At 51.9% G+C, this 12,717-nt stretch overlaps 1 protein-coding gene across 2 annotated transcripts in view; it reads left to right on the plus strand.

Annotated features, from left to right (window-relative positions):
• The window catches only part of WSCD2 (WSC domain containing 2), a 130,372-nt gene that overhangs the window by 78,177 nt on the left and 39,478 nt on the right, over positions 1-12,717 (plus strand). For both annotated transcript variants that reach the window (XM_008249349.4, XM_017338066.3), the window contains exon 3: positions 11,693-11,807. In XM_008249349.4, coding sequence (XP_008247571.1) covers positions 11,693-11,807 — 115 coding nt within the window. The remainder of the gene's footprint in view (positions 1-11,692; positions 11,808-12,717) is intronic.

A 12,717-nucleotide genomic window follows, 5' to 3' on the forward strand; every position in this document is an offset into this window, starting at 1 on the left:
ACAGTGCCAGGATGGCTCTCAATACCTACTTGTTGAATGGATAAGTGTTTGAATGATAAATGAACAAATGACTCCCTCTGCCTGGAGAACCTCCACAGGGTTAGCACCACTCTTCCTCCAAGTCTCAGCTTTGTGAATCTCCAGGAAATAGCCCCTGACCCTCTTCCAATCTTGATCACATGCTCCTCCTCAAAGCTTCTGCCATGACTTTTGTTTGGATGGTAATCGCCTATTCTGGGGTAAAATCCCTTCATATTCTTGGTTGATCCCTGGAAAAAGGAGGTCCATGCAGTGACACTTGGAAATGTGGTCTTCCCAGGAAGGTCACTGTACTTTGGTTGGATTCCTTGTGCACCATGGATACACAGTACAGGATACACAGTACAGGATACACAGTACAGGATCACATCCCATCCTGTACTGTGAGGAGTAAGTACACTTAGCCCCCTGCATCCCCGTGTTCCTCCTCCTCAGATTCAACCAAACATTGACCTAAAATGTTCTGAAAAAGATGTCTGTACTGAACATGTACAGACTTATTTTCATGCCATCATTCCCCAAATAAGATTGGGTAACCACTATTTATACTATGTTAGGTGTTATTAGAAACCTGATTTAAGGTGTCCAAGATTGTGTGTAGGTTAAGCGCAGATCCTGTGTCATTTGATAGCAGGGACTTGAGCATCCACAGATTCTGGTATCTGCCAGGGGTCCTAGAACCAATCCCCAGGGATATAGATGACTGTGCTTCTGCCACTGCTGCTAATTACACCATTCTTGTGCAGCTGCCAGCCACTCTTCTGTCTGCTTTTCATGATACCTGGATGGAATTATGTATGTAAAATGCTCATCACATCTTCTAGCTCATGACCATGGGTCAGTAGGCAGTTGTCATTACTAATAGCCAATCTTTGTTGAATGATCATTATGAGCTAGACCATGTTGCGTTTCATTGTTGTATTTAAATATCATAACTCAATGAGTTGGAGACTACTGTCCCATTTCACTGATGGTAAAACTGAGACAGAAATCATTTATCCTGTGTTGTACAGGCAGCTAGCAGAGGAACTATGGTCTAAAACAGGGTTTGTTTAATTCCAGCATTTGTGACCTTCTTTGGTATCATGCTAATCACTGCCCCCCAACATGCACACATGTACTCATAACAATCTTATATATCTTATAAAATGAAAAAAAGCAAGAAGATAAAATAGGAAAGTGGCGTGAGCCTGGGCTCTCAGCAGGCAGCCTTCGGAATCAGGCAGCGTTATTAAGAAAACACAAATCCAGTCTGTCCTTGATTAACTTATTCAGAGTTCAGTGAGGAAAGACAACATATTAGATTAACACTGATAAAAATGAGACACCTCTCTGACCTGATGCTAAACACATTTGATTCTCTCTGAAGCTACTGAGGGCTCTGCTAGGTGCAGTGATGTGGGACCTAAGCTATAGAAAATTCACAGCTGGTCCCCAGCTGGGATAAGGTGGGAGGAGTTGTACCTGGCCTGGGCTGGGCAGGAGGTCCACTCTTGGATACAGCTGGTGTCTACACCATGTGAGTCCTTTACCTCCCACAGCCTTGAGGGAGCCTCTGCTTTCTGCAGCCAAAGTGCAGGGTTTGAATCCCAGGTCTGCACCTTGCTGGCTGTGCACCCTTGGGCAGCCGCTTCACCTCTCTGAGACTCAGTTTCCTTCAGCAGATGAAATGTCCCTAACATCTGACGCATGTTGGGATAATTACGTAAGGTACACACAGTATGTGCTCCTTAACATCACGTAATCCTCCTAGCAATCCAGGGAGGTAGACATTGACATTTACTCCATCTTATAAGGAGGAAACTCAGGCACAGGCAGGTTAGGTAACTTACCCAAGAGTACCCAGCTGAGGCGGAGGAGTAACCCAGTATTTGAGTCTTAACACCTGAACCTTCACTGTATCACCACCTCACTTCTTAGCACACAGAAGGCACCTGCCACAGTCTGTGTACAGTAAGCACTTAATACGCCACTTGTTTTAGTGAACACTGTGGTGTTTCAGGAGAACACAGAGGTCATCTAGCCCAAGGTCACGCAGTCAGTGAGGGGCAGAGCCAGGAGCCAAACCCAGTTTGATCCCAGTGCCTGTGCTGTTTCTGTTTCCCTGGGACCGTGGAGAGGCTCGGGCTGGGTGCTGAGGATGCCGTGGGAGATTCGGGCTGCACTCTGGGAAAGGAGGTGGCAGGGGCACCCCCACCCCGCCCCGTCTCCTCCCGCTGGAGATGCAGCAGCTGCTGTTCGCTGATGTCTGGTGTGTGTCTGGGACTGTGCATTCCCACTCTCAGCACAACCTCACATCAGCAACGAATTAATGAGCTTCGATTCAGACAAAGAAACAGACTCAGAGAGGTAAAGAGACTTGCCGAATACCGCACAGTGCTAAGGGGCAGAGCAGAAGTCAGCTGATGCTGTCTGCATCCAACTCTCTTCTTCCTTTTTTTTAAGGTTTTATTTATCTTAAGGCTAGAATGACAAAGAAAAAGAGAAAAAATCTTCTACCCTCTTGTTCATTTTCCAAATGATGGCAACAGCCATGCCTGAGCTAGGCTGAAGCCAGGAGCCTGGACCTCTGTCTGGGTCTCCCACGTGGGTGCCGGGTCCCGAGTACTTGGGCCTTCCTCTTCTGCTTTCCCAAGCACATTAGCAGGGAGCTGGGTGAGAAGCGAGAGAGACAGACAGACAGAGAGAAAGCTGCCGTCCGCTGATTCACTCCCCAAATGCCTGCAATGGTCAGCGGGTGCTGAAGCTGGGAGCCAGGTCTCCCATGTGGGTGACAAGGACCCAAGTACTTAAACCATCACTTGCTGCCTCCCAAGGACTGCGTTAACAAGACGCTTGAACAAGCAGCAAGCAGGGACTTGAACCCCAATATGGGAAATGGGTGTCCCAACTGATGTCTTAATTGCCATGTGAACACTCATCCTAAAGCCCTTATTCTTAACCACTTAGCTATGCTACTTCTTTCTTAAAACATGTACCCCCACCTTCCTTCCTTCCTTCTTCCTTCCTTCCTTCCTTCCTTCCTTCCTTCCTTCCTTCCTTCTTCCTTCCTTCCTTCCTTCCTTCCTTCCTTCCTTCCTTCCATATCCACTGTGTGTACAGCCCTGTGCTGGGAGGCAGAGACACAGGAATAAATCAAGCACCATTTTTCCTTCTGAGAAATATTCCCAGCCCCTTGGGGTAGTCAGGCGGGTAAAAATATCAATTTTATTTTTAAAAAATATAATTTTTTTCCTCAATTATCAAGTCACACATGGTCACTGTCTATCCAGGAAGCTGGATCAGAAGCAAAGTAACCGAGATTCAAACCAGGCACTTCAATATGGAGTGAGAGAGTCCCATGAGGTAGCTTAACTGCTGCTCCAAATGCCTGCCCTCAAATAATAAAGAAAGAGAGATGAAAATAAAAATGGTGAAATGTGGGGAGCAACCGGACTAGACTGAGTTACTGGAATTAAGACTTATTCTATGCATCTGCTCTCCCACAATATGGCGCTGGGAGAGAAGTAAACAGCTTCCGCACAGCTGCCTCCAGTTCAACCAATAAACAGTAGGACTTGCTCCTGATTGGAGGAGAGCAGCGTACTCGGCGTGTGGGCAGCCGAGTTAGGATTGGCGGAGGAGGACTATAAAGGAGGAGAGAGACGGCATGCACCAGGAACATCTAGGGGGAACATCTATCTGAAGGAACACCTGTGCAGCCCTCGAGAAAGCCGGCCGGCGGTGTGCTGCTCCCCTGCGGAAGTGGGGAATGTGGCAGGGGGAACTGCCCTTCCACGGAGGTGGAAGGGATAGTAGCCAACCCGGGAAGAACCAGCAGCAAACCCGGGGAGGGCCGAGCAGACGAAAGAACAGCGCAGGGTCCTGTGTCGTTCCTCCACAAAGAGGGGGAGTGACATAATGGTGCCGTGACTCGGATAGGAAACCTAGAACGGATAGCAAACTTAGGAGGGAAGAAACGGGAAGAACTGGGAAAATATCGGAGAGAGAGACTAGCAAACAGCCTAGGGAAAAGCCGGACGAAAAAGGTGCCGGAAGAAGCTATTGAAAGCCTAGGCATAGACTCAGATACGGACTACGGGGGGAAGCTGGGAGAAATCTCTAAGGTCGAAAGCGAAAGTGAAAGCTAGAACAGACTCGGACGCGGACTGTGGGGAGAGGCCAGGAGAAATGAGGGAGGAGTATTGTTGGAGGAAAGCTTGGGGAAACATACCGGGTAGAGAAAAATGTTAGGGAAATTGAAGCCGCGGGGGGCAGGCCAAGGCGGAAACGAAAGCCACTTTGGGATTCTCAAGTTAGCCTGGGAATAAGGGGCGAAAAGTTGAAACCAGAAGCTGAAACGTAAGCCAGATTGGGATCCATCTGATTAGCCCGGGGAGCAAAGGACGGGAAGCCAAACCGTGGGGCGGAGACGTAAGCTGGGTTGAATTCGCCAGGCTAGCCCGGGGAACTTAGATTGAATGCTAGTGGCGGACACGTAAGCTACGCTGGGTGACTCGCGGAGGCTGCCGCGTGCAGAGAGAGCACAGGGCGTGAATAGATAGGGAACGCGGGGCTGGCGCGAGGCCGTGGTTCAGACGCAAAAGGGTTAAGTGCGAGACCGCGGAGTGTGCGCGCAAAGCCGAGCCGCGCAGATGAGAGAGACGCGGGCTGAAGCGGCTCAGCCGGAAAGCCCCGAGAAATAGCCTCGGGGCGGAGCCTGCCGGCAGGGCGAGGCGCCGGGAAGCCGCAGGGATAAGAGAAACAGAAGTTTAGAAGTAAGAGAGAAATAGGAATGCTGGAAGATAGAAGTAAAATGGGAGAAATAGGAATGCCCGGAGATAGAGAAATAGAGAAATAGAAAGGCCTCCCCTCAACATGGCAATGAGAGAGCTTGGATTCGGTCTGCCTGATTAAGTGAGGCGATGAGCACCTGCGGCGGCTAGCAGCTTATGCGCCGCAGGTCACCGAAGACAGGCACGAATTAACGTCAGTAAGGCCTCCCCACAATACAACAATTAGGAGGCTTGGATTCGGTCTGCCTGATTAAGGCGGTAAGCACCAGCAGGCGGCTCGACCAGAGTATGAGCCGCAGGCCACCGAACACAGGCACGCATCAGTGCCTAAAAACCTCCTCACAACATGGCGAAGAGAGGACCCGGATTCGGTTTGCCTGATTGATAGGACTTGTAAGAACCTGTGGCAACTCTAGCAAGTAGAGCAGAATGTGTGCCGTGGGACACCGAAGACAGGCGCGTATCAACGCCAAAAAAATAAAAAGAAAGGGGGATCTGTGGGGAGCAACCGGACTAGACTGAGTTACTGGAATTAAGACTTATTCTATGCATCTGCTCTCCCACAATATGGCGCTGGGAGAGAAGTAAACAACTTCCGCACAGCTGCCTCCAGTTCAACCAATAAACAGTAGGACTTGCTCCTGATTGGAGGAGAGCAGCGTACTCGGCGTGTGGGCAGCCGAGTTAGGATTGGCGGAGGAGGACTATAAAGGAGGAGAGAGACGGCATGCACCGGGAACATCTAAGGGGAACATCTATCTGAAGGAACACCTGTGCAGCCCCCGAGAAGAGCCGGCCGGCGGTGTGCTGCTCCCCTGCGGAAGTGGGGAATGTGGCCAGGGGGAACCGCCCTTCCACGGAGGTGGAAGGGATAGTAGCCAACCCGGGAATAACCAGCAGCAAACCCGGGGAGGGCCGAGCAGACGAAAGAACAGCGCAGGGTCCTGTGTTGTTCCTCCACGAAGAGGGGGAGCGACAGTGAAACCCCACATCCAGGGCCAGCACTGTAGTGCGCAAGGTGAAGTTGCCATCTGCAATGCTTGCATCCCACATGAACAGCAGTTTGCATCCCAGCTATTCCACTTCCTATCCAGCTCCCTGCTATTGTGCCTGGGAAGACAGTGGGAGATGATGGCCTGAATACTTGGGTCCCTGACACCCGTGTAGGAGACCTTGATGGAGTTCAGGATCCTGGCTTTGGACTGGCTTTGGTCCAGCTCAGCCCCAGCCATTGCAGCCATTTGGGTAATGAACCAGCGGACAGAAGATCTCTCTCTCTCTCTCTGTCTCTCTCTCTCTCTCCCTCTCTCTCTGTAATTCTGCCTTTCAAATAAATAATAATAAACCCACCATGCAACAGTGCTCACAGTAACATGATGGTGTTACGTCCTGGCTTTCTCCTTTGTGTGTCCGTTTCTGAGGCGTGTATCCCGTGTGTACATTACATTCTGCTCCCCATTATAGCACTTGTACGTCTTGTTAAAAATTCTTCTACAGTGTGTCAAAATTATTCCTTTTTTAAAAGATTTATTTATTTATTTGGAAATTTATTAGAGTTACAGAGAGAAATACCTTCCATCCACTGATTCACTCCCCAAATGACTGCAAAGGCTGGGGCTGGGCCAGGCCAAAGCCAGCAGCCAGCAGCTTCATCCAGGCCTCCCATGTGGGTTCAGGGGCTCAAGTACTTATGCCATTTTCTGCTGCTTTTCCAGGCAGAAGTGGAGTATCTGGGACCCAAACCAACACCCACCTGGGATGCCCGTGTCTCAGATGGCAGCATGACCTGCTGCCCCACAGTGCCAACCCCTCAAAATGATTTCTAACTTGAAAAACTCATGTACAGTTCTGGGGAAGCTGTTGAAGAAAGGGTCCTGATGGGGTCAGCATGGAGACTCCTGTAAGTCTCGGGCTGCATCACACCGGCCGCCACTGCAGGGTCACGTGAGGGAGGATGTGGCTGAGCCGAGGCTGGCGAACCTGAAAGCCTTGATCTTAGTGAGCGCTGTGTTCCTTCTGCCCCAGGGACACCCACATGTGGGCAGGGAATTGCATCTCTTGCTCAAGGAAACCCAGACAGTGCCAGGTGGTCATCCCGAGGGACCACCTCAGAGGGTAGGGAATCCCTAGCAGGAGAATAATTTCTCTTCATTATTTAATTAAAGCTTTTATTTATTTATTTGAAAGGCAGAGTACAGAGAGAGACATCTTCCATCTGCTAGTTCGCTCCCCAAACGGCCACGACGGCCAGAGCTGGGCCAATTCGAAGCCAGGACCCAGGTACTTCTGGGTCTCTCACGTGGGGAAGAGAGGGCCAAGCATTTGGATCATCCACTTCTGCCTTCCCAGGCATATCAGCAGGGAACTGGATGAGAAGTGGAGCAGCCAGGACTTGAACCAGTGCCCACATGGGATGTGAGTGCCCCAGGCAGTGGCTTAACCCACTACACCACAGCACTGGCCCCAAATCATTCTCTTTAAACATAACAACTATTTTCATTTTATTTGAAAAGAAGAATGACAGGGACAGAGAGTAAGACAGGGATCTGCCATCTGAGGGTTCACTTCCCAAATGCCTACTATAGCCAAGACTGGGCCAGGCCAAAGCCACGTGGGTGCCAAGGACCCAAGTGCTGCAGCCTCTCCAAGCGCACATTAGCGGGAAGGAGGATGGGAACTGGGGCAGCTCAGATTTGAACCAGGCGCTCTGATATGGGATGCGGGCATCCCAAGCAGCAACGTAACCGCTGCTGCAGAATGCCTGCCTCGAAACAGTAATTTCTTGAGTCTCCTGTCTGTTTCAGGCCCAGTGCTAGGTCAGCACTTAGCTGAATCTTCCTTACAGTCACTCTTTTTTTTTTTTTTTTTGACAGGCAGAGTGGACAGTGAGAGAGACAGAGAGAAAGGTCTTCCTTTGCCGTTGGTTCACCCTCCAATGGCCGCCGCGGCCGGCGCGCTGCGGCCGGCGCGCTGCGGCCGGCGCACCGCGCTGATCCGATGGCAGGAGCCAGGAGCCAGGTGCTTTTCCTGGTCTCCCATGGGGTGCAGGGCCCAAGCACTTGGGCCATCCTCCACTGCACTCCCGGGCCACAGCAGAGAGCTGGCCTGGAAGAGGGGCAACCGGGACAGAATCCAGCGCCCCGACCAGGACTAGAACCCGGTGTGCCGGCGCCACTAGGCGGAGGATTAGCCTAGTGAGCCGCGGCGCCGGCCACAGTCACTCTTAATGATGGCCCTTGTCTCAGTTTCCTGGGGCTGCTGTAACCAAGTTCCACAAACTGGTGGACTAAACAGCAGGAATGTATCCTCCCAGAGCCCTGGAGCTGGGAGCCCAGAGTCAAGCTGCCGCCAGGGCCGTGCACTCTAAGGCTCTGAGGGAGACTCCGCTCCAGGCTCTGCTCCGGCCTCTGCCTCTGTGGTCACCAGGCAGTCTCTCTGCATCTCTTTCTGAGATTGTCTTCTTATAAGGACCCCAGGAATATTGGATGCAGCCGGCTTTACTCCAGGTTGGCTTGACAACTGAATTCTACCTGCAGTGCCTCTGTCCTCAAATAAGCTTGCACTGTGAGCTCTTGAGGGGGTTACAACAGCAGCCTCTCTTTGATTTTTTTAGGGAGAGGGAAGACAAAATCCAATTCTCACCAGCCCTAGCAGACCTTCTGTTCCCACTCTTCAGGTGCGAGAACTGTACCTCCGAGGGCTGGAGTCATCTTTCAAGGCCTCTGCAGGGTCATGTGTGGGATTCGAACCCAGATCTGGTTTACTGGAGTACATTGTGAGGCTGTGTGCTGTGAATCCATTCACACACAATAAATAAGAGCCATACAAATTAGTTCGTGTTTAGCCACCCTTTTAACAACTGCCTTTGCCAAAGAGAACAAAATTTCATGAAAAGATTAATTGGAGCAAAAGATACAGGGAGAGGAAAGGGGAAGAAAGAGAGAAGCAACACACCCCCCACGAGAGCTCTCTCGGAGGCTGGTGTCTGTGCTGAGATAAATAGCCCAGCCCGGGCATCGTGCTATCTCAGCAGTCTTGGAACAACTGCAGAGATGAGCTGATAGATGGTGCACACGCAGCCATTAATCCACCCTCAAGTGGCCTGTGATTCTGTCCCTTTTGCATACCTGACCTCCCCCTCGTATCTGAGAGATTCTGTCACCGCAGCAGGATTGAAGGTGTGGCCCCGGGGACAGTGGCTGAAGAGGGTCGTGGCTGGCACCACACCAATGAGCTCAGCAGGGTCACCAAACCCCAAGGATGGTGACCATGGTTGTGTTGGCTGCAGCCGATGCTGCTGGTCCATGGGCAGGGGGTCAGATGTCACCCAGGAGGCAGAGGAAACTGACTCAGAGTTCTTCTCTTGACCCACAGATCTCAGTCCATGGGTCAGGCCCTGGGATGTAACACGCCCAGGTTCTCCAAGGCATTGATGAAGAGTCATCTTCCTCTCCCTCCTGTGGGAAGAGAAGGAAACAGGTCTTTGCGCACCTGTTGTATGAGGCATGTCAGCCTGCTGCTCGCCTGCCTGGCCTGGCAGAGGATGAGGGACGGGGAACATGGGCCTATAGTCAAACCCCAGTTCTTCTCCCAGGAGACCCCCCCTCTTCCCGTGCCCCAGTAGGACAAGTCTCTCTGGAGCCAGCATGCGCACGTGGGAGGGGCAGCTTTGGAATAGACAGGCTTGGGCTTGGATCTGTTCCGAGCCGCTCACTGCTGTGTGGACTCAGGCAAGTTACTAAGCCCTAGTATCAGCATCTCAGTGCCCCGCTGATGGCAAGGGACAGAAATCCAACCTAAACCAGCTGAAGCTAAAGAAGAAGAGACACTGTATCATGTCCCCAAACTACAGACAGGGCTGTGGCAGGCTGGACTGTTTGAGCGACTGATGTGTGGCTGACTTGAACACTCTGCGTCAGCCTGTGTGTTCTCTCAGATGGACTGACATAGATGCACGGACTCCGGCTCTGGGCTTACATAATGCCTTCATCAGAGCTGGTAGAGGCAGATTGCTTTCTCCCACCTGTAACCTATAAGAATCTGACAAACGGGCCCTGGCCCTTCCCTGGAGCCAGCACTGTGGCTGCTGGCAAGGGCCCTTTGATGGGCTCTGTCAGGGTCTGCGGTCAGGGCAGGTAAGGCCTGCTAATAGAAGAAGAAGACAGGGTGTTTGGGAAGCAAACAGTACCCACTACAGTCCAGCCCCTCACAGCGCATGTGGAGATGTACCTGCACACGTGCCATCTTTTTTTTTTTTTTTTTTGGACAGGCAGAGTGGACAGTGAGAGAGAGAGAGACAGAGAGAAAGGTCTTCCTTTGCCGTTGGTTCACCCTCCAATGGCTGCCGCGGCCAGCGCGCTGTAGCCGGCACACCGCACTGATCTGATGGCAGGAGCCAGGTGCTTCTCCTGATGTCCCATGGGGTGCAGGGCCCAAGTACTTGGGCCATCCTCCACTGCACTCCCAGCCACAGCAGAGAGCTGGCCTGGAAGAGGGGCAACCGGGACAGAATCCAGCGCCCCGACTGGGACTAGAACCTGGTGTGCCGGCGCCGCAAGGTGAAGGATTAGCCTAGTGAGCTGCGGCGCCGGCCGCACATGTGCCATCTTAGTCTCGTTAGTGCATCCTTAGGCGTGCAATCCCCTAGGGAACTACTGAGCTGAGGTTTGTTTGAAGCCTTTGCCAACAAAGCCTGTGAATGTGTGGACAGCACCCACGCCCCGAGTCCAGTCTGTGATAGGAGGTGCATACTTTGCTGAGTCTCAGGTAGACCATTTGTCCTTTCTGAGCCTCTGATCAATCACCTAAGAGATGAGTGAAGATTCCCGTGGAGCATGGCAAAGATCCCGCAATTCAAGAAGCCAGTGGTTCAGAATGGGGGGCTCTGGAGCTAGGCTGCTTGGGTCCCGGCTCCACCAGTATGAGCTGTGTTACCTTGAGGAAGCGACTCAGCCTCTCTGGGCCCCAAGGTCCCCTTCTGTAAAGATAGGGGATCATATTTTCACAGGGTCATCGTAAGGATTCGAGGAGACAGTGGGGTCAAGCAGTTGCCGGGGTGCATGTCTAGATAATAATGCTTTTAGGAACATGTGGGAAAAGACTTTATAAGCCATAAAATGCTGTCTTTCCGTGGAAGAGTTAACTACTCATCATGAATTACAGGAAAATGTTCACACTTTAGGAAAACTAAGTGTGTGGTTTATAATTAGGTGGTTGTTTGACATCATTGAAAATCGTCCTTGGGGTGGAAGCATTCGCCTTGGCCCACAGTAAAGGCAAACTGTAAATCATGGCGCACAGCCCTGTCAGTGGCCAGCTTCTTCCTCCAAGACGCTAGCAACACTTACGCAACCATTCTGTTTAGACCTCACTGGGTTGGTATTTTCAGCCCCACTACAGACAAATCCAGGCCTCTCCGAGATCAACTTGGCTAAACTCAGTGGGCAGGAAGGAACTGGAGTGGAATGAGGGCCTGGACCTTGAGATAGCCAAGTCTGGTGCACTTTCCAAGGAAAAAAGAAGCATTTGGAGGCAGCTTGCGGAAGCAGCAGCTGCTGTGACGTGTCAAGGCCTCCAGAGCTCTCCCAGTAGGGTCTCATCCTAGAGAAACGGGGCTCTGCTTGTGGCTTAGGGAGAGGCCTGGCCTGGGTTCCCAGCTGCCCAGCTGTCAGCAGGAGAGCCAAGGGACTTGGCTGGATCCCTGTCCCTAGAAGGGTCCCCCCTCCTTGGGTGGCCTCCGCTGCTCTGATTGACCCAGACTCTGCCCAGGCACCTGAGTTTCAGTCTCTCTTGTTTCTGTCCAGAGGAAGGAATGGATAGCAAAATGTCAACAAAGCTACACAGCCACCCAACACCTGACTTTTCTTCTTTCCCCAAAGCCAAGTACATCGGCTGTTACCTGGACAACACCCAGAGCCGGGCCCTGCGAGGCGTGTCCTTTTTTGACTACAAAAAGATGACCATCTTCCGTTGCCAGGACAACTGTGCTGAGCGGTAGGACCCGGACGTCTCCTTCGTTTCAGGCCCCTTCCTGCTCAGGTTCCTTGCTGTGGGAGGGTACACAGGGAAGCGAACTCATGACCACAAGAGTGACAGGAGGGTGTGTGTGCGATGCAAGGGTGTGCACAGGAGTGAGCAGGACTGTTTGAGAGTTGGTCTGCTGGAGTTTGTGGCCGCACACCTGTGCGTTTTAAGTGTAAGGTTTGCAAGGTCAGCTGGTTACGTGTGTGAGCTTCATGCTGCTGTGTATTTGTCTTTAAATAGCAGTGGCTGTTGTGCAGGCGTCTAGTGCATTTGTGTGCAGGGGCCCAGCACCATGCGTGTAGTATCTGGTTGCATTGCTGAATGTGCAACACTGTGTTGACGGCATGGGAGCTTGTGAGGAGTTGCACACCGCTTGGCAGCACACAATTGCGTGTACATGTAAGTGAGCACCTACAAGCTCATGTGAGGCTCATGCAATGTCTGTGTGAGGGGAGGTGGGGCTTGGGTATTGGGGGCATCAGTAGTGGCTCAGCGTAGAAATACTTTGTTTTCCTCTCACTCACTCCTTTACACAGTGTTTGCCAATCTAAGAAGATGATTTTTTAAAAATTAGAATATGCACTGGGCAGGGACTTGACTTTCCAAGTATGGGCAGGTCCCCAAAGGGCTAGTGAGCAGGGACAGGGCCCTGGGGCCACTGTAGGCTGAGCTGACCTGCTGCTCCCCTTGCCTGGGTCTCCTGATCTCATGCCTTGAATCCACTGAGCTCTTCAGTCCAGCTGGCTGGCTCTGATGGCCACAAGCTCTGCCCACTCAGCTGCATGGCTGCAGTGGGGGGGGGGGGCATCAAGGGACTCTTGCCCCTGTCCCCTTTGTTATCATCTGCCCTGGGAATTCACCATTAAAGGCCAGAGACCAG

This window comes from Oryctolagus cuniculus, chromosome 21, assembly GCF_964237555.1.
Source record: "Oryctolagus cuniculus chromosome 21, mOryCun1.1, whole genome shotgun sequence".
NCBI classification, from domain to species: domain Eukaryota; kingdom Metazoa; phylum Chordata; class Mammalia; order Lagomorpha; family Leporidae; genus Oryctolagus; species Oryctolagus cuniculus.